Genomic DNA, 27,285 nt, shown 5'->3' on the forward strand with positions numbered 1-27,285 from the left:
TTTTACTATGACTTGTGCAGTGGAGCACAAGTCATAGTATTTTACTATGACTTGTGCAGTGGAGCACAAGTCATAGTATTTTACTATGACTTGTGGAGTGGAGCACAAGTCATAGTATTTTACTATGACTTGTGGAGTGGAGCACAAGTCATAGTATTTTACTATGACTTGTGCAGTGGAGCACAAGTCATAGTATTTTATTATGACTTGTGGAGTGGAGCACAAGTCATAGTATTTTACTATGACTTGTGCAGTGGAGCACAAGTCATAGTATTTTACTATGACTTGTGGAGTGGAGCACAAGTCATAGTATTTTACTATGACTTGTGCAGTGGAGCACAAGTCATAGTATTTTATTATGACTTGTGGAGTGGAGCACAAGTCATAGTATTTTACTATGACTTGTGCAGTGGAGCACAAGTCATAGTATTTTACTATGACTTCTGCAGTGGACCACAAGTCATAGTATTTTACTATGACATGTGGAGTAGAGCACAAGTCATAGTATTTTACTATGACTTGTGGAGTGGAGCACAAGTCATAGTATTTTACTATGACTTGTGCAGTGGAGCACAAGTCATAGTATTTTACTATGACTTGTGCAGTGGAGCACAAGTCATAGTATTTTACTATGACTTGTGGAGTGGAGCACAAGTCATAGTATTTTACTATGACTTGTGCAGTGGAGCACAAGTCATAGTATTTTATTATGACTTGTGGAGTGGAGCACAAGTCATAGTATTTTACTATGACTTGTGCAGTGGAGCACAAGTCATAGTATTTTACTATGACTTGTGCAGTGGAGCACAAGTCATAGTATTTTACTATGACTTGTGGAGTGGAGCACAAGTCATAGTATTTTACTATGACTTGTGGAGTGGAGCAGAAGTCATAGTATTTTACTATGACTTGAGCAGTAGAGCACAAGTCATAGTATTTTACTATGACTTGTGCAGTGGAGCACAAGTCATAGTATTTTATTATGACTTGTGGAGTGGAGCACAAGTCATAGTATTTTACTATGCCTTGCGCAGTGGAGCACAAGTCATAGTATTTTACTATGACTTGTGCAGTGGAGCACAAGTCATAGTATTTTACTATGACTTGTGGAGTGGAGCACAAGTCATAGTATTTTACTATGACTTGAGCAGTAGAGCACAAGTCATAGTATTTTACTATGACTTGTGGAATGGACACAAGTCATAGTATTTTACGAAAATATTAATAATCAGATATTCACTTTTTACATCGAATGTACGGGGTAATAAATTGAGAGAGTTCGATAGTAATTTTAATGTTCGTTTAGAAATATAGACCAATTTGAACAGATAATTATGCAAACGGTTCCAGAAATCACTCCCGAGATATGTAATGTATTTAAACAATTTTGCAAAGGAACAATTAAATGTATGGAATGCGATGGTGGATAAGTTGAGGCAAAAACGAACTGAAAATATTTTGGAGCCCGAGTTTGATTGAGTTACAAAGAAACAGCAACAACCAAGATCTCGTATAAATTGTGTGATTTCATTGTAAGTCTATGAGTTTCAGACTGGTTTTTTTTTTAGAACAATCCTTGCAAGGAAGATAAAATACAATTTTCAATGAATTGTTATAAATATCTAGTGATTACTGCACAGTAAAAAATGTACTAGTTACAATTTAATATGTCTTAGTATGGGTAGAAAGTAAATATTTACTTGCTATATTTTCAGCTATCAAATTTATATTTCCTTGAATTAAGTTTTAATTGACTTGTTTTTACTAGCCACTCTGTATTAAATAAACTATTCTTTCTGTAAATCTGTATTAAAAATGCCTGATTACATATTATATAGATATATAGAACAGATTGATACTGCTAGAAATAGGTTTTATGTTTTTAATCCGAGAAAATAGAAAACTAAGCTTTTTTTTCATTCTTGTTTGAAATGTCACATAAAGTTTTTGTTTAATGGGCAATTGAATTGACCATATCATTTGACAAAATGTTTCAATCATGTTTCCTTCGAAAAATAACGCTGGTTTTTTTCATGTTACGCAAATTGAATCTTGATCGAAAAAAAAAAAAAAAGTTTAAAAAATGGTCGTCACGATGAACATACTTACTTTCGCATTTATAATATATAGAGATATATTTTTAGTTAAATAAAAATTATTTTGAATAATTTAAAGTTGATAAATTTGCTTCGATTAGCGTTTTAGCTTTGAGAGTTGAACTCAAAGAATACAATCTAAATGATATTGACAACTTAATGGATCAAAATAAATATTAATAATTTATTTTGATATAATTTTGATTCGATTTAATTTGATTTGATGATGATTCTAACAACTCAATTTATTATTAAAATCATTTTAATTAAAAAATTTTATGATGTTCGATTTTTTTTTTCTATGATTTGATTTGTTTTGATTTTTCCACATAATTTGCTCATTTTTTTTTTGTCCCCACATTCTAATTAATTTAATGGCAGTAAAAATAAGCTTACTTCCTTGTATTCTGACTTCTTTATAAAGGAAGTATTGTAATTGCCAAAGAAATTCAATAAAGAATTTTCAATGAAAATATTCATCATGTTCTGACATCAAATTGGATCTAATTCTCTGGATTGCTTTAAAAATCAATGTAGAGGTAGAACACTTTAAATTAGAAAGTTGATCCTCTTAAAAAATATCATTTTTTAATAAAAACATTCTTTCGAAAATAGTTAGCTTTTCGTTATGGTAAATTTGACCACATATTTGAAAAGTATGACCATAATTTAGTAGAAATACATATTTTGTTTACCAAAATTGGATATAATTTGGGTTTTAATAGAGCAAAATTCAATTTCTTTTATTTTGCTGACGTAATTAAGTTAAAAAAACGATTTTTGTGATAATATACCCAAATTTTAACATATTTAATTGGAATTTTTTTTGAAACCCACTAATTTTGGGTTATACTTTTCATAATTGATGTTAATTTTTCGCTACCATTCACCTTTGTGCAAAATAACCGCACCAGGATTCCAGTATATGGAAAACGACTGTAAGTAGGGTAAATTTGACCACAAATTTGAAAAGGATGACTCAAATTTAGTAGAATTACATATTTTGTTTATCAAAGTTGGATATAATTTGGATTTAATCAAGCAAAATTCAATTTTTTTGGTTAAAAAAATCGATTTTTGTGATATTACACCCAAATTTTATCCTATTTGAATGGAATGTTTTTTTGAAACCCACTAATTTTGGGTCATACTTTTCATATTTGATGTTATTTTTTCGCTACCATTTCACCTTCTAAATTCAATGTTTTTGATCACTGTTTACCCATATTAGGACGCAAATTAGGACAAATATTTGTGGTCTATTTTATATATTTTTGTTTCTCAAAACGCAATTTGATTGAGTTGAACAAGTGAACACGTTTTTAATTTTACATTTATTTATCAAACAACAACATATTTAAAAATCAATGTAAATATTTTATTTTTATTTTTTTGTATTTTTCTAACTATTAATGACGTAAATAAATAAATAAAAATGAAATAGATTTATTGACGCATAAATAATAATAAATATTATTTAAATTATTTTTTAATTAACAAATCTGTCTGTCGGTCGTTCGGTACTTTCTATATTATATTTTTATTTATGGCTAACAATTGTCGTCATTTTCATTAGTTCCTCATATATCAAAGGTACAATGTGCTCCAGTATCATGTACGACAATTATCTTGAACAAGTCAAATTTACAAAATTTAAAAAACCCTTGAAAAATTTCCTCGCACTTCAAACATCTGTTAGACCACTGTTTATCAAATTACCTTTTTTCCTTAAAGCCTTTTCCAAACTGAAACGATTTTGAATATCATCGCAAATTTTTAAGTTTTTACGGGTACGGAACCCTAAAATCGCACTTGAAACATAGCTAAGAATACCCACCATTAAATTACCTTTCAAAAGATACTAAAAAATCAAAATCGGTTCATTCGTTTATTCGCTACGCTGCCACATACAGACACACACACATTGCGGTCAAACTTATAAGATTCCTTTTCTTTAGTTCGGGGGTTAAAAAAAATATAAGGTAATTAAACACACAGGAACTGCATACTCAGAAAAAATTAGTCCAGTACCTAACATAGCGACTTTAACAGTCGGCTAAAAATCTACATTTGCCAATTTATGTTTTTTGTCCAAAGTTTATGTTTTTCATTCTAAAAAATGAGTTTTGAGTTATCAGAAGTTAAAGATAATAGAGATAATTTAAAGTAAGAACAAGGAACTTTTATGTTATGTCATAATAAATATCTTGATCAAGCCAAATGAAGTAAGGCAATGTACACACATATTGGGTTGACTTCTAAATCAGAAGTAGCTATGTCTTTTTTAAACTATTATATTACAATTAGGTCGTAATGTAGACCTGGCAAAAATATTTTTTGCCAGAATTTTTTTATTTTCTATTGACAGTGTGACAGATATTTTGGTTAAGTTTTAAGCTGTCACACCGAGAAATTTTGAAAGTAGAACTCAAAGCGAAGAAATTAAAAAAAAAAAATTCCGCGATAAGAGTAAAATTTTATGGACTTTATATATTACCAATCGGTATGACAGGTCCCAAATACTACTCCAAATAGATAAAATTTGCAATAAAATGGTCTCTTACAAATCCCTGCAAGTGCAAAATACTTGTAACCCTGGCACACCTTGTACATATTATACCTATCGTTAAATAGTTTTGATTTATATGCGAAATTTTTAAATCCATGTAAGTGCAGTTTTACTGTCACGAGCTCCCCGCTTATTGAGTCCCCTTTATCGTGAACACAACCTGTATTAAATAATAATATTATTTTAAACACTTATAACTTAAATTCAATAAAATCGTACTTATATACAAATTAAAGTTGATTTAAGTCCATTTGAATCATCAAACTATTATAGTAAATATAAAATTTTTTATTCTAAAAAGGTTTTATGAAAACCTTCTACCTTCTAAGTTAGAAGTACCTTCATGCAAAACATAATATTTATTATAAATACTTCAAATTAATTAAATTTATAAAATAAATTGTTTAACACAAATCTAAACTAAACAATAGGGTATTCTACTATTTTTGAAAAAGTACTTCAAAATGTTGACTTCATCATAAAAAGCCATCAAAGTTTTTGCCAAAAACTTAAATTAAATTTTAAACTTTTTTAAACTGTGAAAAACGCGGGCATCCAATTTGATGACGTGATATCGGCATCATTATACGAAATAACACAAACAAGTTTGGCAGATATATTCATAGACATCTGATTATAATAAATATCAATACTTATTATCTACGGATATATTATACCCAGCTGTCTACACTGAACTAATTGATGGTCTATGACTCATACCGCTATGACATCACAGCAGGACTTTCCCGCGTTTTAGGTCACGTGATATACAGTTTAAAAATTACGATTTTTAATTTTGATATTTTAAAAGAAAAATGTGCTTTTATGACTCGAAATCAGAATATTTAAATATATTTTTACATAAATTTTACCTTTTTTTAAATTTCATCATTTATTTTTGACTAACGATAAGACCCTATTGATTAAAAAGAAAATTAACTTTAATACTCAATACTCAATTTAATACTATGATTATCTCCTGAATTGAACAAAAAATATTTTGTAATTTTATAAAGAAACACTTGATCAAACACTTGAAATCGATAATAATCGATTACATATCATGATTTATTTGTTCAAGATTTTAAAATAATTGGGAAATTCAGATTAGAATGTTTTTTTAACAATCTCAATATTTACATTTGACTTGTCATAATTTTAGATGAAACCATTCCCTTGTTTTCTTTTTAATTAAAGCGTTATTTTGTAGTCATCGAGTTTTTAGAGTAATTCAGTGGGATTGAGATGCGAAGCGGAAAGGAAATATGGTAAATAATTTCAATAAAATATAAATTTGCTAAACATGTTTTATTAAACGATCCAATTTTCGATTAAATAATAATCATTGATATATGTGATCTCGAATAAAGTCGCCATAGTACGATGTACTAACATAGAATGCTTTGTTCCCATTACAAACACCACCTCCAAGAGTGTAAACAGCATGTGCTACACCAATTTGTCTTGTTTGCCCACCTTCTTCCATGATCATTGGGCCACCACTGTCTCCAAAGCATGCATTCGTATTTGTAATTTCTGGATTGAGGCAAACCTTGTTGTAGTCACATTGTTCACGTTCCCATAGAACAACATTTGCATATCTCAATCTAAGTGGACTATTGCCTGTTTCAGTTTGGCCCCAACCATAAATGGTGGCCCAACGTCCTCGATAATCGATATAATCATCCACCTGTACAGGAATAGGTCCAATATCGTAAACATCCCGTTCTAATCGTAGAAGTGCAATATCATGGTCATTTGTACCAAAATGAACGATCTCATTTACACCAACATATTGACCATAAACCCATTCTACATTACCGAGACTAACCCAGAAATACTAGAAAACATTAAAAACAAATCGTTAGTTAGGATTTCTTTCACCTTGTTAATTTCAAACTCCCTGTATTATTGAATTGGTATCGCCATAAAACTTACATTACTGAGTACATTATTGTTTTCATCAAAAAGACAATGATGGGCAGTTAAAGCCCAATGGGGTGCGATCAAACTTGCTCCACAGTTACTCACAACGTAACCATTTCCACGCTCTGTAATCATTCGACCAACCCATGGTGTGTTTGGCGCATCATTTCCATTAATAATTCGGTTATTCAATCCATCATTTAACTCATTTAACTCGTATCGGACGAATTTAACTTGTGTATTATTTCCAACAATATGGCTGCCATCCAATTTAGTATAAATAGGTTTGAGATTTAAAGGTGAACTGGAAGTCACTGTAATGTTATCAGACAACAACATTAAAATCTCGAATTATATCAGAAAGATGAAGAATTTCAAGAAAGTGTTTATTTTGGTTGGCGTTTTAAATTTATTTCTGTATAATTTCAAAGCTCAGTATTTTTTTTCATCTGATCGACCCAAAATTTCTACACCCAAGGTGTCTTATTTAAGGTTAGCAGTTAACAGATAATCTTTCATTATCAAATCTGCCTTTTGCCAAAATTTCTTAATTTTTAGAAATAAAAAATTAAAAATTGGATACTTACATGAAAGGCAACTTAAAGCCAATAAACTCAAACTAAAACGTAACATTTTTAGAACGATTGTTTAATTGAGCAACTAATCGTGTCGAATGTATCTGAATTCGGTTTTAACTTCCTTTTTATAAGTACATTATAGACAGCTACTTTTAGATATCACGTTTTCACACACAATCAACAGATAATTTTTTTTTTTAATGAAAATTTTGATCCAATTTTCTTTGGCGATTTTTTGTAATTATAAATACAGGAGTTTGAGTATTTACATCCGTTTCAAGTATTTGTAGCATTTCAACACTTCAGACGTGGACACAAAGCAAAAATTTTTTTGGGATTTTAAACTTAAATTATTTAATCTGATTAAAACCTTGTTATAAAGAATTTAAAGTTAATAAATCACAAGATTAAATTGAAAAAATATGTTTCCGAACTAATGTTATTAGCACTACATTAACACGTCAGCACTGGCGTTATGAGCATTTTGCGCACGCTCGATTTAAAGCATAAATAACTTTTAATTTTCAAATGATAGATGTGGTTGAAACTTGTTTTATATTCATTTAATTTTATCTATTTTCGAATTAAAATTTGTTTTTAGTTTATGCTTTTATGTCCTCTAGAGGGCGCCATATTCGTTTTGGTGTGACGTCATATATCCTATAACCAGCGGACGATCAAGACAACATTTAATATTAACCCATCAGCGCTCGAGTCAACCGTTCGATAAACTTTAGTCGCTTTAATAACTTTAAACTTAAGTTATTTATGTTTTAAATCGAGCGTGAGCAAAATGCTCAACCTGCGAGTGCTGACGGGTTAACGAAGTGCAAATAACATTGAAAACATATTTCTAGGAATTTATTTGATTTATTAATGGAAATACCAGTTTTAAATTCTTTATAACAAGGTTTTAATCAGATTAAATAATTTAATTTTTTAATCCCAAAAAAATTTTTACTTTACCTGAAATGTTGAAGTGCTTTAAAGACTTGAAACGGATGTAAATACTCAAACTCCTGTATTTATAATTACAAAAAATCGCCAAAGAAAACTTTATCAAAATTTTCATTTAAAAAAAAAAAAGGATTATCTGTTGATTGTGTGTGAAAAATTGATATCTAAAAGTAGCTATCTATAATGTCGCTTATAAAAAGGAAGTTAAAACCGAATTCAGATACATTCGACACGATTAGTTGCTCAATTAAACAATCGTTCTAAAAATGTTACGTTTTAGTTTGAGTTTATTGGCTTTAAGTTGCCTTTCATGTAAGTAAATAACATTTATTTAATGTATTAATACTAAAAGCAAGAAATGGCGACAGAAATTTCGGCAAAAGTCAGATTTGCTAATGAAAGATTATCTGTTAACTGCTAGGCTTTAATAAGACACCCTGGGTGTAGAAATTTTTGGGTCGATCAAATGGGAGGTTTAGCCGCAACTTAGAAAACTTAGAAAAAAGTATTGTGATTAAAAATAAAGCAAAAGATTTATATTTCGAATCAAAGTTTCAAACCAGCAGTATTAGCCCAATCTTAGAAATTTACATAGTAAAAGTTTCGAAAAAAATACTGAGCTTTGATATTTTTATTTAAACAGTAACTTCTAGTTCACCTTTAAATCTCAAACCTATATATACTAAATTGGATGGCAGCCATATTGTGGGAAATAATACAGATGTTAAATTCGTCCGATACGAGTTAAATGAGTTAAATAATGGCTTGAATAACCGAATTATTAATGGAAATGATGCCCCAAACACACCATGGGTTGGTCGAATGATTACAGAGCGTGGAAATGGTTACGTTGTGAGTAACTGTGGAGCAAGTTTGATCGCACCCCATTGGGCTTTAACTGCCCATCATTGTCTTTTTGATGAAAACAATAATGTAGTCAGTAATGTAAGTATTATGGCGATACCAATTCAATAATACAGGGAGTTCGAAATTAACAAGGTGAAAGAAATCCTAACTAACGATTTGTTTTTAATGTTTTCTAGTCTTTCTGGGTTAGTCTCGGTAATGTAGAATGGGTTTATGGTCAATATGTTGGTGTAAATGAGATCGTTCATTTTGGTACAAACGACCATGATATAGCACTTCTACGATTAGAACGGGATGTTAACGATATTGGACCTATTCCTGTACAGGTTGATGATTATATCGATTATCGAGGACGATGGGCCAGTATTTATGGTTGGGGCCAAACTGAAACAGGCAATAGTCCACTGAGATTGAGATATGCAAATGTTGTACTATGGGAACGTGAACAATGTGACTACAACAAGGTTTGCCTCAATCCAGAAATTTCACATACGAATGCATGCTTTGGGGACAGTGGTGGCCCAATGATCATGGAAGAAAGTGGGCAAACAAGACAAATTGGTGTAGCACATGCTGTTTACAATGTTGGAGGTGGTGTTTGTAATGGAAATAAAGCATTCTATGTTAGTACATCGTATTATGGCGACTTTATTCGAGATCACATAAATCAGTGATTATTATTTAATCGAAAATTGGATCGTTTAATAAAACATGTTTATCAAATTTATATTTTATTAAAATTATTTACCATATTTCCTTTCCGCTTCGCATCCCAATCCAACTGAATTACTTTACTTATTCCTTCCTAAACCACCTGAGCCATATGGATCAACTAATTTTTGATATTCTTAGCACCACCCAACCCCAATCTCCCAAAAGAGAAAATAGAAAAATTCTAAGAAGGCAGCTGGAAAAATAAATTAGATGATAAGATTTATGAACCTCTTTAGCTAATTGTACGTGACAGTAAAACTGCACTTACTGCAATATTTGTGCCAGGATAAACCCTGGCACACCTAGTCCATATTGTACCAATCGTTAAATAGCATTGATTTATATGCGAAATTTCGAATTTGCCGGTAAGTGCAATTTTACTATCACGGTCTCCCCGCTTTTTCCATCTCCTCCAATTGCAATTTTCCATACAATAGCGTAAAATAGGTCGTTCTTCCTACATCCACATGTTTTTTCACAACCTCCTTTGCAGAAACTTTCGCTGGAGGTACTGCTTCCTCTTTTATTCGCTTCCATCTTCAATGTATGGCACCAAAGTTTTGAATGTCTTTTTTTGCCGTTTTGAAACTTTCGAAAAAATTAAAAAACATGCAGTATCTTTACTGTAATAAATTTTCCAATCACTTGATTAAACGAAATAATTGATTATCAAAAACTCAAAACGGATAATGTCCTTGATTAAATACAAAAATATTGTTGTAATTTAAAATAAGAAGCACTTAATAAAACACTTCAAATCAATAATCGATTACATATCATGATTTGTGCACGATTTTAAAAATCTTTTTCTTTGATTAAATATTAAAATTTACTTAACATAATCTTCATACTTATTGCGAAATTTAGTAATCCTTATTCAAAATTTATCATCAAAAACAGTTATTTTTTTCAGTCATGGTACACTTTTTCATGGAATTACCCGGATAAAGTTTTTCATTCAAGAGTGTTGTAACACTCCGTTTTACATTTACCAAACTTCTTTGTACATTTTTAACTTCCCTGAGGAAGTTAATGTAACGAAGCCAATTTTAAAAATCTCAAATTTTACATATTTCCACGGTTTCATGGACGCAATATCCGAATCAAAGCTTTTCAATGTGATGTCTGTATGTGTGTGTACGTATGCGCGTGTGTTCGTTCGAATTCTTTCACCTCGATTATCTCGCGAACCAGTCATGACATTAACACGTTTTCAGCAGAATTAGTTCAGTTGTTTTTTAATGGTAATAAAAAAAACTGGAAAAAACTGAATAAACAAAATCTGAAAAATGGATAAAACACATCTCATTTATCTATGGGAGTAATGATCGTTTCAGCATACGCTGCAGTACATGTTCGAAGAATAATCTATGAAGGCTAACAAGACCTTTTTTTAATTTTTTTCTCCCTCTGGGAAGTTAGTCGTATGAACTACAGGGGTCGTACTCACACAACTTCAGTACCACACCGACTATGTTCTGCCAGTTTATATTGAAAACAAGCTGACCCGGTGAACTTCGTATCACCTGCAACTTTTTTTTTACAACTTTTGGTTCGTGATTATGTCAACCTTTAGACTCTAATTTATTTTTGTCAAAAATTAACACTGGTTGTATTATCTACGGTTAAAATGGTATTAGGTTATTAAATGAAACTTGTTGGTCATTTTAACATGTTTTATGTGTTTTATGCAACATGTACAACAAAATATAATCAATACATAACAAAACATAATCAATATATCTATTCAATTTAAAGCTCTTTGATAAACTACGTTTTTAGTTTGGTTTTTAACTTTATAAATATATAAAGACGATGGCTTTCCTACACGTGAACACGCGACATATAGTTGTCCATGCGAGAAGCATGGAAATTCTAAATTAATCCCGCAAACTTCCAACGACTGGCCTTGCGATTTGTTTATGGTCATCGCAATGGCCAGGCGCACGGGTATGTTAATAAACATACACAATATAAACAATATGGGAGTAAACACAAGTAAAACAAAAGTAATGACAAACATTCTTCTTGAGTAGAATCCCACACCCACACCCACACCCACACCCACACCCACACCCACACCCACACCCACACCCACACCCACACCCACACCCAACCTAACCCAACCTAACCCAACCTAACCCAGCCTAACCCAGCCTAACCCAGCCTAACCCAACCTCACCCAATCTAACCAAACCTAACCCAACCTAACCCAGCCTAACCCAACCTAACCCAACGTAACCCAACCTAACCCAACCCAACCCAACCAAAAATTACAAAAATTGTGTTTTTTTGAATTTTTTATGATTTTTTCGATTTTTACAAATTGCAAAAAGTGGAAAAAAAGTTTTTGTTTCCGATTTCGATAAAACTAAGTTTATAAAATCGTGTTTATTTGACCATTAAATGAGTAATTTTCGAGATATTTTATGAATCTGACTGTAGAGCCAACATTTTCATTCCGTTCAGTCTCTGAAATTATTCCGCATTGAATCTAATTATTCCGAAATTGTCCTTTTCATTTCAATTACGATTCATTACTGTTTCGTACACACAGTAATAAGTTGGACAAAGGCCCAAGATATTTGTTATTCTTTTTATTACATTAGTTTTTTAAGAAACTGTCCGAAACAAAAGGTAATTAATTTTTAAAATGAAAATGATTTTTTTCTCAACCATCCCTGAACTATAGCGAACAAAACAAAAAAAAATTTTGAAAATCGGTCCAGCCGTTTTTGAGTTTTAGCGAGACTAACGCCCAGCAATTTATTTTTATATATACAGATTATCGACATCCCTAACTTTTGCATCTGTCTCAACTCTTATTTTATTACAACCCAGATCTGGAACGCAGCCTAAACGACCATTAAAATAAAATTTAATGGAAATACCAATATTGAATTTTTTATCAGTAGTTTTTAAATCCGATTAAATAATTTAATTTCAAAATTCCTATTACATCCCCACTTTAAGTGCAATAAATACTTGAAACGATGGAAAAATTTCCAATCTCCTGTACTTATACAAATTATCATCAAAAAAAAAATGTTATCAAATTTGTTATTAATTAAAAATTGAAAGGATTATCTGTTGATTATCCGTGAAAAATGAATACTTAAAGTAGCCAAAATATACCACTTTATAAAAAGGAAATTGAAAAATCGAAGGCCGATATTAGACGCCACGCCATTAGTCGCAAACAATCGTTCTATAAAAATGTTACGTTTTAGTTTGAGTTTATTGGCTTTATGTTGCCTTTCATGTAAGTATCTAAAGTTATTTTTATGTTATTATATATATTGTATTCGAAAGAATAATGGTTGGCGAAAATTTGGTATAAAATCGAATGCTTAAAGATGATTTGTTAATGGAAAAAACTTATTTTAATAAATGTATCGAAATGTCTAAATTTAATTAAAAATCCGCTTAGTAAATTGGTCCCATAATACAGTGATTATAGGACTCCACACCCAACTTACCCGCAACGGGGGCCATATGTAGCCCAAAATTTTGTTGATATGTTTATTTTGACTTAAAATTGTCATATAGTAATTATTTTTGATCGCTGAATACGAATTCGATGTCACAGATTCCACGGATTCGGTCACGTATACCGAAAATCGTGACAATTTTGACCACAAAATTCACTTTTTGGTACATAAACGACAAACTAAGTATTTTTCGTCCTAACTGTGCTCTGGAAGAGATTTTTGGTCGCTGGTTACGAATCCGATGTCAAATATGACGGATTATGTCACACCTTCCAAAAATCGTGCAATGGTTGCCAAATTTGGACGATAAATACTTTGTTTGCCGTTTTTGTTTCAAAAAGCGGAATTTCCTGTAATAAATGTCTCAGTTTTCAGAATACGTGGCATAATCCATGTTAGCTGACATCCGATTCGATTTAGCGACCAATTTTAAGACATTTCAAATTTTAAGCTCCATGGGTTAATTGGCTGAAACTTCCTTAGGATCATATAAACACGTTACAAAAAGTTTTGGAATTAGAATCGGTGCTGTTTTCCAACTTTTCCAATGCATCCCGGGTTACTTACCCGGTTATACTACCGACAAATTACCCCTAAAAATTTATTATCCAGCTGAAAATTTAGGTTTAGATAACTTTAAGTTCAGAAGTAGAATTCGATTCTTAAACTTAAAATAATTTTTTCGTAAAAAGTTTAACGATACCTTATGTTAGGCAAATTTTTGTGTCAGAATCTAAGGAATCAGACAGAAGGTATTTTCGTGGCACTTTAAAAAAAAAGTTTGAGTCAAAAATATTACAAACAATCTATATAAGTATCTCGAAAGACACTTTCAAACCTCTAATATTAGCCAAATCTTGGAAATTGACATCGTTAAAGTTTCGATAGAAATATTCATCTTTGAACTTCCGATACTTTTTGAAATTCTGATTCTATCTGATAATGTTTAAGCCTTTAATCTTGTTGTCTGGTTGAAACAGTAAGTTCCAGTTCACCTTTAAATCTCCAAACAATTGTTACTAAATTGGATGGCAGCCATATTGTGGGAAATAATACACGTGTTAAACTGTTCCGACACGAATTAAATGATGGATTGAATAACCGCATTATTAATGGAAATGATGCTCCAAACACACCATGGGTTGGTCGAATGATTACAGAGCGTGGAAATGGTTACGTTGTGAGTAATTGTGGAGGAAGTCTGATCGCTTCGCATTGGGCTTTAACTGCCTATCATTGTCTGTTTGATGACAACGGTAATATTGTCAGTAATGTAAGTTTTAATGGCAATACCAATTAAAAATTACTGGCAGTTCGAAACTAGCAAGGTGAAAGGGTGCCTAACGATATGTATTTAATATTTTCTAGTCTTTCTGGATTAGTCTTGGTAATGTAGAATGGGTTTATGGTCAATATGTTGGAGTAACTGAGATCATCCATTTTGGTACCAATGACCATGATATAGCACTTCTACGATTAGAACGGGATGTTAACGATATTGGACCTATTCCTGTACAGTTGGATGATAATATTGATTATCGAGGACGATGGGCCAGTATTTATGGTTGGGGCCAAACTGAAACAGGCCATGGTCCAGACAGACTAAGAGTAGCAAATGTTGTACTATGGGAACGTGAACAATGTGAGTACAACATGGTATGCCTCAATCCAGAAATTACAAATACGAATGCATGCGGCGGAGATAGTGGAGGCCCAATGGTCATGGAACAAGATGGACAAACAAGACAAATTGGTATTTGTCATGCGGGCTACAATATTGGAGGTGGTTTTTGTAATGGAAATAAAGCATTCTATGTTAGTACATCGTACTATGGAGACTTTATTCGAGATCACATAAATCAGTGATTATTATTTAACCGAAAAATGGATCGTTTAATAAAAAATAATTATCATTTTTTTTATATTTTATAACAATTATTTACCAATACATTCCTGCTTCGCTGCCCAATTCTCTTTTAGTTATTTTTATCTCCTTTTAAAGCCTCTCTTGACCAAACAAATTCTTGGCAATCTTGATCATATACAACTTTTCATCAATCACTCAAATGAAAAACATATACCTACTCAAAAATATTTTATGAAAGATATTTGGAGAAAAATATTTGTACACATTATACATATTTCTTCTTGAATCATTCTGTATTCTCAAAGTCTACATTTTAGAATATAAAAGAGCAATTAGATTTATTTCCATGTTTTTTTCTTTTTCGAATAATAAACAAAAAAATTCTTTTTTAAAACTCTCAAAAGATTTATATAAAGATAAAGTTCCCTGACTATGATGACTATTTGTCAGTTGTTTCAAATCTCAAGAGTGAATTTCTTGTTCGCAGTTTATATTTTCAACTATTTTCTAACAAATTATATTCTCTTTTGTAATATTCCATTTAGAAACGTAACGTACAAAATGGACTTAATCCAATAAATAGAAAATGTTTATTTCATTTTTCTAATAGAAAGTTATGCTTCTGTTTGCGAAATTCGAAATAGGTATAACATTTTATGAGATCATTACATTTTATGAGCTGTTTTTATTTCCATGTTAAAAGTCAAGAAATTCTAGTCAATGTGATTTATTTTAGATGTTCATTTTAAGCTCTAATGTTTGTTCTAAACCAAAAAAAAAAGTCAAGGGTCCTGTCGACAAATGTGAAAGCTTAAAACATGAAATAATTGTAAATCTTTATGAATTTTTAACCCCCGAACTAAAAAAAAGCGGTGTTATAAGTTTGACCGCTATCTGTCTGTCTGCCATTCTGTGGCATCGTGGCACCTAAACAGATGCACCGATTTTGATTTTTATGTTTCGCAGGAAAGGTCATTTTATAGAGAGCGTTCTTAGCTATGTTTCAAGTGCACGAATTCAAAGAACATATCGTTATGTTTTCTTGAAATATAGGATTTGGTTACTAAAACACATACCTGGCATGCCTACTCCATGTGCGGTTGAGTCAACTACATGAAGATTGTTGTAACTAATTTACACAGAGTTTGAAATAAACTTATTGATTATTTTTATAATATATAACATATTTTTATACATATATAACAATAATCGATAGATTACAGTTGGTACAGCGGTGGACTTATGACATTAAAATCAACAGTAATCCATAGGTCACTGGTTTAAGTCCGACTCGAAGAAATTTTTTTTTTTTAAATAAACCTAATAAATCTGCTCATGTAATTGTACCAATCACATCACTATTTTTAACCGCCGAACTAAAAAAAAAGGGTATTCTAAGTTTGACCGCTATGTATGTGTGTCTGTTAGCCTGTCTGTGGCATCGTAGCGCCTAAACGAATGTTTTGTTTGAAAGGTAATTTAATAGAAAGTATTCTTAGCTATGCCGAGGGCGAGTTTGGGGTTCTGCACCAGAAAAAACTAAAAAACTGGCGATGATCTTCAAAATCAGTTTAGTTTGGAAAAGGCTGTAAGAAAAAAGATAATTTAATGGAGAGTGTTATTAGATATGTTTCAAGTGTGAGTTTAAGGTTCGTACCCGAAAAATTTGTGAGTTATCGTGATGACAGACAGACAGACGACAGACAGGAAGACAGCCAGACAACCGGAAATGGACTAATTAGGTAATTTTATGAACACCTATACCAAAATTTTGTTCTTAGCATTAATATTTGTAAGCTCTCGTTACAAACTTGGGACTAAACTTAGTATACATTGATATATTTCATATATACAGAGTATAAAAAGCGCTGAATTATCTTCTGATAATAATTAATAATATTCAATTTATTATTTTCTTAACAAGATTGTATATCTTTGAAAATACAGTTAGAAAGATAAGATTCTTGATTTATTGAATTCAATTCAGTTCTAAATATAAATCCTAGTTTTATCTAGTTAAAGGAAAACGATGTATTTTCTTTGAACAAACGGAAAAACGAATATCTATTAAAATGTAATTTCACATAAAAAGTTTTCAAAGGATAGGGAAAAGTGTAGTACCAGTGATCAAAATTTACCGTTATGCTTTTTTTTTAAAGCCATGTATTCTACAAGTTTGGACTATTATTTGGTTTTTTCGCTAAGATGCTTAGTTTTTTACGAGGAACATTTTATTTAAATATCGATTTTTCCAAAAATGCGAAAGATTGAGAGCAATCAAAGTATTCAAATCGGTTGAAAATTTTATGCTTAACAACTTTTATCCAAAGTATTTTTTCCCTAAAATGCACAGTTTTTAGAAAAATTTAAAAAACCGTCAGTTTAAAAAACACGGAAAATTGTACATTAATGTAGATTTTTCGGAAAATATGAAAATTATCAAAAAGTTTCTATATACAAATCGATCGAAAATTTTACGCCCAATAACTTTGGACTGATCAATTTTTTTTCAAAATTGCATAGTTTTCGAATAAATTTCAAAAAAATTGTGGAAAATCGTTGATTTTTCCATAATTACATCTTTTTTTTTTCTACGCATATAAAAATTTTATTGTATAAGTAAAACAATTAAACTTGGCGTAAGAGGCATTGGTGCCTCTAATTTGATAAGATTACCCACTATACACACGATACAAACAAAGATACAAAGATACAAAGAGATATAGAAGATACATTACAGATACAAATATAGTTAGTTAACATATAAATTGCATTTCAATTGTAATTTGATTTGTTTGTAAAACGATTGATTCTTAAAATCAAGAATTTGATTCAAAACAGCAAACATTCTTTTATATTTCAAATCAAAGAAGTATTTCTTCACATATTTATACAAACTTGTTCTACGAATTTGTTTTAAAATCTTAAAACGAAAACTTTCAACTTGATATCTCTTTTCGTTTTTGAGTTATCGTGTTCATAGACAAACGGAAGGACAATCGGAAATGGACTTTTTAGGTGATTTTATGAACACCTATACCATAATAGGGTATTATCGTTAGTCAAAAATAAATTATGAAATTTGAAAAAAGTTAAAATTTATGTAAAAATATAGTCATAAAAGCACATTTTTATTTTATAATATTAAAATTAAAAATCGTAATTTTAAAAATGTATATCTCGTGACCTAAAACGCGAGTAAACTCTCTCGTGGGTATGAGTCTTAGACCATCAGTTAGTTCAGTGTAGATAGCTGGGTATAATATATCCATAGATAATAAGTATTTATATTTATTATAATCAGATGTCTATGAATATATCTGTCAAACTTGTTTGTGTTATTTCGTATAATAATACCCATATTACGTCATCAAATTGGATGCCCACGTTTTTGACAGTTTAAAAAAGGTTTAAAATTTAATTTAAGTTTTTGGCAAGAAAGCCACAGACAGGCCTACAGAAAGACAGGCAGGCTCACATAGCGGTGAAACTTATAACATCCCTTTTTTTTTTTGTTCGGGGGTTAGAAATAGATTTTTGTTTTCATATAGTTCGACACAAAAACTAGAATCGAATACAAACAACTCAAAACATAGATAGAATCATAGATTTGTATAATATTAATAAAGATGTAGATTATATCGAATGCCAATGGCAAAATACATTTAATTTTATTCACACTATCATCCCACATCATTAGATATCTCACACATCTATTGTAATACTTCACATTACATTCATGTGCTGTTTATATTACATTATTCTAATAATTTATATGCATAAGAAACATTGCGCTTGTGAAACTACCAGAAAGTAAATGTATAAAATTTATCAAACAAATACACTGTAAAAAAAATTTTTTAAAGTTAAAACCACCAAAAGGGCACATTTTCTACAACTTAAGTTATACAGAGTGTCTTTTTTAAGTTTACAGATGCTTGAAACTCGAAAAATAAGTTTTATCGATAAAAATGATTTAAGAAAAAAATGTTGGGTTTGTAGGCGCTGGATTACCCATTAGGTCGGACTAGGCCATGGCCTAGGGCCCCCGACGGGCAGGGGCCCCCACGAAAATCTGATATGATTATTTTTGAACAAAAATTTTCAATTTCAAGTTTTTTTTTTTCAAATTTCGAAAAAATTTCTTTTCAACCAATTTATTTCATGATAATATATATTTTGAAACTCAAAATATTCAAAATAACGATTAATTTTACAATTATTCAAAAAAAGGGGGCCCCAAAATTTTATTGGCCTACGGCCCCCGATGGGCTTAATCCGGCACTGGGCGCACATCTTACGCAGACATTAAACTCGATCTAGGTTTTCAAGCTCAATGAAAAGCTCACTCTACTCCATAACGGGTAATCGATAGAACTTTTAACCCTCTAACTCACTTTGATGGTATGAGAAAACTTAAAAACCTCCAAAAAAGAGGATTTTTTTGGTAAAAAAAGAGTGGGAAGAGTTGTTCGATAGTTTCCATTCGAAAAAACACATCCTTGATATACTAACTCAACTTTCAAACCTATTTTCAACCCTGTTTGTTTCAACTCTGAGGTTGTAGATTAAGAGTGCAAAACTTCAAAAACTCCTAAAAAAACCAGGAATTTGTGGTATTAAAAAGAGGGAAAAGTTTCCACTCTAAAAGGCATGGCTTTGTTGCTAGCTCAACTTACAAATTTGCAAAAAAATAAAGGATAAAGTAATGAAAAATTTGTAATTCTTTATCGATATACAAACGATATAAGCGATATCTTTGAAAATCGATGAATTTACCTTCGACTTTTACATCACCATGCAATATTAAGTTTCATTTGTATGTATTACAACATATATTACATATAATTGACTTTTTATATTAATACAGTTCCAATTCTAATATTATTATAAAAAATAAAAATCTGATGTATAGACCACATGGCTCTGCGTGTAGATTATAAACGGTGTTCCAAAATTTAGGCAAAAAGTAGATTTGACAAATAAGACACTTTTTTAATTAAAAGTTGTAAAATTCCTAAGTTTTTATGACACATATAAACTTTTTTGTCGAAATTTCCTTTGTTCATTTTGTATAAAAGCCAGGGCCGTTCCACTTAATATTATCGGATAGGTTTTCTATCAGCTTAGAATCGATAGACTTACTATTTGAACTGACTTACTATCTGTTACAGTTCAAAAGATGTATCCTTTGGATCCATGAATACTCCAAAAATTTATTTTTAGCTTCATTATTTCTAAGCGTTACAAACTTGATACTTTTGATTTACTCTGAATATAAAAAATACACTACATTCTTGCATAAATAAAGTTACACATGATTATCATAAAATGTGTTCCATAATTTCTGATACAATTTGATGTTAGAGCATGTAAATGTGTAGGTACAGTAGAATCTCGATAACTTAAACCTCGGTAACTTAAAAACCTCTGTTACTTCAAAAAATACTATGTTCCCTTCCCATCAGAGCCCAAAACCTCTACAACTTAAAATACGCAACCTCTATAACTTAAATAAATAATCTCTGTATAGGCCCTCAGTAACTATATAGAAACATGTACATACCTCTATATTAACCAGCGTACATAGGAACATGTACATACCTCTATATTAACCTTTACCTAACATAGACACTTGATAACTTAAAACCTCTATAACTTAAAATATTTTGTGTTTCCCTTGGACTTTAACTTATCGAGATTCTACTGTATTAGGATATAGATAGATATAGGAATACAGGAATTACAGGAATACAGACAAAGTAATAATTTAATCAAATTTTATTTTATAATACAAAAACACAAACAATAATAATGATTCTGGTGAATTTTAAATTTGTTTAGATTCTAACATTATTAAATTTTATTTTATTTTATTTAAACAAAACTCATGAACAGTAAGTTACTTAAGGACGTTATTTTCTTTCAAATCACATTTTCTTAGGATCATCCTTAAATCGTTTATAAAAATAACAGTTAACTTCATCTAAATTCTATATTTAATCTTTTATCTCCATGAGCGTAAAAATTTGTGAGGTTTAACTTACCAAAGAGCGTATAGCGCCAAAACAAAGCAACTTTTACTAACGCTAAAGCACTTATTTTGAGCTAAGCTGTATGTGGTAAAGCCTTGTAAAGACTATTTAGGAACACCCTGTAGAACTCTTGGTTGGGGTAAATATAAAATACTAGAGTGATACCCACCCACTTCGCTGGGTTTAAAAGTAAAGATTGATAAATAATGCTCTCGCTTATCTCCTTTCTATAACACTCGAAATAATGGTAAGGATTGTTTTACACAGGAAAAATATATGTATGGTTTTCTATTTTTTTAAATGTATAATAGTCGTAATTATTCATTGAGTATATCAGAAATATACTCACTAAGTGCGTTGTGATAGATGAAATATGTCTGGAAATATCTCCTAAACTACGCATCTGATCGGACTTTGGTAAATAACTTTTTTGTTCGTTTTGATGAGTTTAATCACGTAGTAGACTTTTCGAGGGTCAATCAAAGAACACTCTGTATATAAAGCTGTTTACTGAGGATAAATAAAACAAACAAATGTAAAATAAAACCTTCATTTATTCAATTTTTATTAAACAGGTCTCTTGTAATATTTAATTATACGCCTCCTGACTCTTAATTACGTTGTGATTGGATGAAAGATATTTGGAAATATCTCCTAAATTACGCATCTGATCGAAATTTGGTAAACAACTTGTTTGTTCGTCTTGATGAGTTTAATCTCGTAATAGACTTTTCAAGAGTCAATTAAAGAACACCTTGTATATAGAGCTTCTAGTTTAAGATAAATAACACAAAAACAACATAAAATAAAACTTTAATTTATTAAATTTTTATAAAACAGGTCTTTTGTACGCTTGTAAATCGGTATGATTGTAATATAAATGTATCTTGCCATGCATATATTTAAAAAAATACAATAAATTATCATATTGTCCATTGTAACCAGATGGCAACACTGTACTATGAACACTATTCAATCGATCACTTTCTAACCTATCATTATTCTTCAAACAATCTTCATTACTTTCATTTTGTTTTCCATTTAAAAATGTTGTATCATAAAATAAATATTGCAACGCTGGATAATAGTTTTTATTAAAGCCCCATGCGTTTATATGCATTTCAACACAAAATTGATGGATCGCTTCAATTGTTGCTAAATACCTAAAATCAAACAATGGACTGAGTTAATTAATAAAATACCATGTATTGATTCATAATCGTTTGCGTTTTTTACGTCATGTAAGTAAAGAATGATAACCACTCTTACACACAAAGTAACAAGAATATCTTTCCTCTCACTTCCTTTCAGTGGATATAGTAATAAACAAACAAACACATACATAATATATGTAATATATAAATTTAACGTATTAAATTTACGCCTTCACGGATAAACAATGATGTTTACTAAAAAATGTTTCAAACAAAAGTTGTTTATTTTCTTATAAGGAAAATTTTTTACGTATAAATTTTTGTTGTATCTCTAACGGTTTACAAGACAAGTTCTACGGATTCAAGACCCAATTGATCTATGTTGCTCATTTACGAACTTGATCTCACTGTTTACGTCCTAAGCTCGCTATAAACTCACGAACAAATTATTAACTTTGAACACAAATAACTTTTTTTTATCAATCGTAGCGTGGACTTTGAAAAAAATCGGTTTGAAGATAAAATGCAGACGAGTCCAACGAAACCAAAATCATCAAATTTTAATAAAAAGTACGCAAGCTATGGGCCAAAACGTTATTTTCAAAGACGGCGGCGAAAGGGTTAATTTCGCGAATACGCAGAATCAGATTTAAGTTCTCCCAAACAATCCCCTATTGAATGAAAAAATAGAAAAAATATTTTGGTTCACCCCCTTCGATTTCCGTTAATACACTGGACTAATAGCCCAGTCGTCTGGTAGGTTTTGTTGAGTTTCTTTGCGAATGGCTGAAAATACTTTTCTAAGGGATAATTTTGTACACTGATCATAAATTTTTGGATCAACCTCTTAGAAAAATTCTTTCAGCCATTCGCATTATTTTTCGAAACGGCCTCGATTACAATGAGACTGGCATATAAAAAATTTATACAAACCATCGTGGACTGTTCTTCTGATGTCGCCAAAATTGTGATACACGATTTTGTAACGCCACACATTGTAATCGTTTAATTCGATCATCCTTATAAATCCCTTTACTTTGATGCCATGTACTATCGATAAAAACCGCTCGATCTATTGGTAATTTATCTAAATTATATGCGATTGGATCGATTTTATGCTCGTTACTCGTACAAATACGATTCTTCAATAGCGTACTACGATTATAACCTTTTGGTATTGTCGCTAACGATGGCTGTTGAAATTCAGGACTATTTAATTGTTTCATAAATAATTGTTCGATATTTAACGCATCATTCGATGGAAATATTAACACAGTTTTTGATATATCTTCAGCATCGTAGTCGGGTATATCTGGGTATGTGTAGATGGTTACATCCTGTTCGGCTAAAATTGATGCATGAATCGCTGTACTTTTCCCATCGATTTCATGTTTATGTTTGATTATATCGATTTTAAACGGCAACTGAAATTTTAAACGATTTTATTATTATAATGGGAGAGCCAAAAAAGTGAAATTCTTTTGGAAATTTCCAATTGGTTCCAATTCATGAATGTGATCGAATTGGAAATTTCATATTGGATTGAATCGGAATTCATTTAAAATGAATTGGACATTTGAATCGGATTTTTTTTACCAGGGAAGGTATTTCCGTCAATTTTAGGAATATTTTTAAGAAATTGCTAAAATTTATGCAAACCTTAACAACTGGCAATTTTCCTTGTAAATCTTGAACAGGTACATAACATGTATAGCAAAAATATTTTCTCGATTTACAGCATTTTGTACATGGACGTCGAGAATCTATGGAATCTAATATTGATGTATCCTCAATTTTTAAATATAAAAATGGATCTTCATCAATTAAACTTTGTGATAAAGCTTTCTGTTTAGGATGACACATTTTTAAAAAAATATTCACATGTTCATTTCATCTGTCACTGTCAAAAATTAATATACTTGAACTTCGATCATAGATGTTTATGCATACTAGATCAATGACTTCTATTCAAAACTCTAAAATACTGAACTGACTATTGATTTCAGTATGAAAAAAATGCTACAAGGTCTTTACAACGCTCCATCACATACAGCTTAGCTCAAAATAAATCGGTTTAGATAAATATGCTAGTAAAAGTTGCTCCGTTTTGGCGCTATCCGCTCTTAAAGTTGCAATTTTGAAAACGTTTTTCTTCCATAACTTTAGAAGAGATAGAGCGATTTCAATAAAATTTGGTGTGGTGACACTGTTTTTCATACAAAATAACTCATATCAACCTCTCAGGCGCGTAAAATGTGGGGATTTTTATAGCTAAACTACGCTCCCTTCCAATTATTTCGCCTGTGGAGATAAAGAATTTTAAATATGGAATTTAGATGAAGTTCACTGTTTACTACAAAAAGGTGTTCTTCATAAAAGACTTTAACAACACTAATTTCATAATTTCATATTTTCGGGGAAAATATGACTAAAAATCGAACCTTCTCTATGGACACATGACGAACACTATCTGCAGAGCAGCTATCAATGATCAATCTATCTAGTATTTATAAAAATCTATGGTTTTGAGTTTGTAATATTAATCAAAAATCTTAGGTTATGATTAAAAAAAAACTTTTATATAAATAAGTTTATTTTATGAAGTTTATTTCGGGGGTAGTTTTATATTTTAAATATAAATTTTATATTTCATCCTGAAATTAACCGTTATAAAGGTAATTAATTAATGATCCAGGAAATACTATAAAAAGAGAAGATTAATTTGTTGTGTCATTGACTTAGAAATAGAAATTATTCCATAACTAAACTGCTAAACGTAAGTCTACATTTGAACATTTTTAGTGGTGAATATAGCACCAGATAGAAAACGGTCGAAGATCATTACAATCCGCTCCTGGACCATGTACCGGGTGTTCATTTGAAACAATCTAATTGAAAAATTTTTAACGAAGGACTTTTGAATAAAATATCCCAGCTAAATCTCCGTCAACAGATTCCTAATCTACGTCAAAATTGCTTTAAATTGTTTTTTTTCCTGGAGCATTTTTTAAAAATAAAACCCCAAAGTGTAAAATTTTCAGCTCAGTTGTTTAAAATCATTCGGTATTTTATTTTAATTACTAAAATGATCTAGTTCATACAAAATCAAAACAAAATTATTTTTGTATAAAACTTACAGAATTTTTCACGATATTTCTTTAGAATTAGGTAAACAAAAATGTTTTGTTAATACATAATTATGTTCATTTTGTCCGTAAAAAAATTGAAGCTTACTTAAGATTGACATATTCAAGGTCAAATTCGTTTGTCAACATTGCCTTTTCATTTTTTTGAAAAATTGTAAAAATGAACTCTAAATACCCAATAAATATAGTTTTTATTATTTTCACAGGTCAAATCTTATCAAAATGGTTAAAATGATAACATAAAAAATTGATTTACAAAAAAAAAAAAAGAAAGTAGAATAATTTAAAATGTAAACTATTTATTCGTAAATATTTTAGATTATTCGATAACGTAGTTTAACAATTTAATTATTTTCGTATTTTTTGATATATTGTGTTTAAATAAATTACTAACTTCGAAAATATTTGATCGTGAAAACTATTAAACGCGTACGTAACAATGTCTATATTTTCACGTGTCATAGCTGGTTACATGAAAATGTCAAAGTGTTATCCGTATACCGTGCAAATGGTACAGACAGGGTTATTGATGGCAGGAGGTGATGTTATCGCTCAACAGTTTATTGAAAAAACCGATAAACATGATTGGCTTCGAACAAAACAATTCGCTGTTCTTGGTGTTCTTTTTGTGGTATGTAGGTACATTTTTATAACCCCCAACTAACAAAGAGATCTATTATATATTACTTACAAATTTTCATTATGACGCTTGTCGCTGGCTTTGTGCGACAAATTCTGATTTCACCTAGCTGAAAAAAAAGAACTATGTGCAGTGTCAAATTTAAAAGATGTAACTTCATTAGGACGCTTGACGCTGGCTTTGAGCGTCAAATTAGGAATCCATCTAGCTGAAAAAAATAGAACTATGTCCAGCGTCAAATTTTAAAAAGGAGCGATAAAAAACAATAAAGTTTATTAATCCATAACCTAATTTTTAATAAAACACATGATAATGATAAACAACTATATCCATAATGGGAGCTGATAATAAAAATAAGATATACTTTTCTATGATAAAAAGTCAGTTTAGGCCGTGCTGCCACCTAGATGGAAAAAAATCTTCAGCAGCGTCAAATCGTTTTTTTTCCCATCCAGATGGCAGCACTAAACTGATCACATGACCAAATTTGACGCTCAAACTCAGCGTCAAGCGTCATCATGAAATTGCATCTTAAGAGATAGTCCTCTTTATCGTTATCCTCCATATTATTATCTTAAGTTTAAATATTTACTTGAAATAATATTGAACCGAGATAATTTTGTTTGAATCTGTAGGCACCGGTGACAACAACATGGTACAGATATTTAGATAAAATATATCGACCGCACAATGTAAGCACAAGTAATTTACGTGCTATGAGAATTATTGGTTTGAAAAAAATGTGCACGGATCAAATAATCTTCGCACCATTATTCCTTGCCTCACTTCTATTAATAATTGGTCGACTCAAATGTAAAAAATGGGAGCAAAATGTTGACGATGTACGAGCACAATACAAAGATGTAATTCTCGCAAATTATACGGTTTGGCCGTTTGTACAACTTGTGAATTTTACCTTTGTGCCTGTACATATGCAAGTATTGCTCGTACAAATTGCTGCGTTATTTTGGAACACATTTATTTCATGGCGTACAGCTAAAACGATAGATGATACTCCCCCAAAAACATCTAAAAAGGATTAACAAAGAAGAATTACTTAGTTAAGAATCCCATTTTGATAAAAGATTATAAGGCCCAGACGCCGATAATAATAAAAATACAAAAACTTGATTATTCAAACTAATGTGTTTTGCTAGAAATCTAAGCAAAAAAAGAAGCTAAATTCAATTTTGGATATCCGGTATGGTAAATTTTTTGTTTTGATAAGTTTTGATTATTATTTGT

General features: G+C 30.6%; 5 protein-coding genes across 6 annotated transcripts; 3 read left to right on the top strand and 2 right to left on the bottom strand.

Annotated features, from left to right (window-relative positions):
- Nucleotides 1-5,956: 5,956 nt before the first annotated feature.
- LOC123290509 (fibrinolytic enzyme, isozyme C-like) lies at nt 5,957-7,314 on the bottom strand. Its single transcript, XM_044870729.1, has 3 exons — nt 7,179-7,314; nt 6,604-6,905; nt 5,957-6,505 (listed from the first exon to the last, which is right to left on the bottom strand). Exons 1-3 carry the CDS (start codon nt 7,222-7,224, stop codon nt 6,008-6,010), a joined length of 846 nt encoding a protein of 281 aa, XP_044726664.1. The 5' UTR covers nt 7,225-7,314; the 3' UTR covers nt 5,957-6,007.
- Nucleotides 7,315-8,320: 1,006 nt separating this feature from the next.
- LOC123290508 (fibrinolytic enzyme, isozyme C-like) lies at nt 8,321-9,716 on the top strand. Its single transcript, XM_044870728.1, has 3 exons — nt 8,321-8,438; nt 8,770-9,071; nt 9,170-9,716. Exons 1-3 carry the CDS (start codon nt 8,393-8,395, stop codon nt 9,665-9,667), a joined length of 846 nt encoding a protein of 281 aa, XP_044726663.1. The 5' UTR covers nt 8,321-8,392; the 3' UTR covers nt 9,668-9,716.
- On the top strand, nt 8,350-15,116 carry LOC123290510 (serine protease 1-like). The gene is made up of 4 exons (XM_044870730.1): nt 8,350-8,392; nt 12,924-12,969; nt 14,179-14,471; nt 14,567-15,116. Exons 2-4 carry the CDS (start codon nt 12,924-12,926, stop codon nt 15,062-15,064), a joined length of 837 nt encoding a protein of 278 aa, XP_044726665.1. The 5' UTR covers nt 8,350-8,392; the 3' UTR covers nt 15,065-15,116.
- A 6,785-nt stretch (nt 15,117-21,901) lies between these two features.
- Nucleotides 21,902-24,143, bottom strand: LOC123290503 (tRNA-uridine aminocarboxypropyltransferase 1). Of its 2 annotated transcripts, XM_044870721.1 has the most exons (4): nt 23,914-24,143; nt 23,188-23,678; nt 22,177-22,263; nt 21,902-22,083 (listed from the first exon to the last, which is right to left on the bottom strand). In XM_044870721.1, exons 1-4 carry the CDS (start codon nt 24,115-24,117, stop codon nt 21,930-21,932), a joined length of 936 nt encoding a protein of 311 aa, XP_044726656.1. In that variant the 5' UTR covers nt 24,118-24,143; the 3' UTR covers nt 21,902-21,929. The 2 variants fall into 2 exon arrangements, with proteins under 2 accessions (XP_044726656.1, XP_044726655.1); XM_044870720.1 differs by having other exon boundaries at nt 21,902-22,263.
- Nucleotides 24,144-25,695: 1,552 nt separating this feature from the next.
- On the top strand, nt 25,696-27,285 carry LOC123290520 (protein Mpv17-like). The gene is made up of 2 exons (XM_044870742.1): nt 25,696-26,031; nt 26,676-27,285. Exons 1-2 carry the CDS (start codon nt 25,840-25,842, stop codon nt 27,081-27,083), a joined length of 600 nt encoding a protein of 199 aa, XP_044726677.1. The 5' UTR covers nt 25,696-25,839; the 3' UTR covers nt 27,084-27,285.

Source organism: Chrysoperla carnea, chromosome 1 (assembly GCF_905475395.1).
Source record: "Chrysoperla carnea chromosome 1, inChrCarn1.1, whole genome shotgun sequence".
Taxonomy (NCBI): Eukaryota; Metazoa; Arthropoda; class Insecta; order Neuroptera; family Chrysopidae; genus Chrysoperla; species Chrysoperla carnea.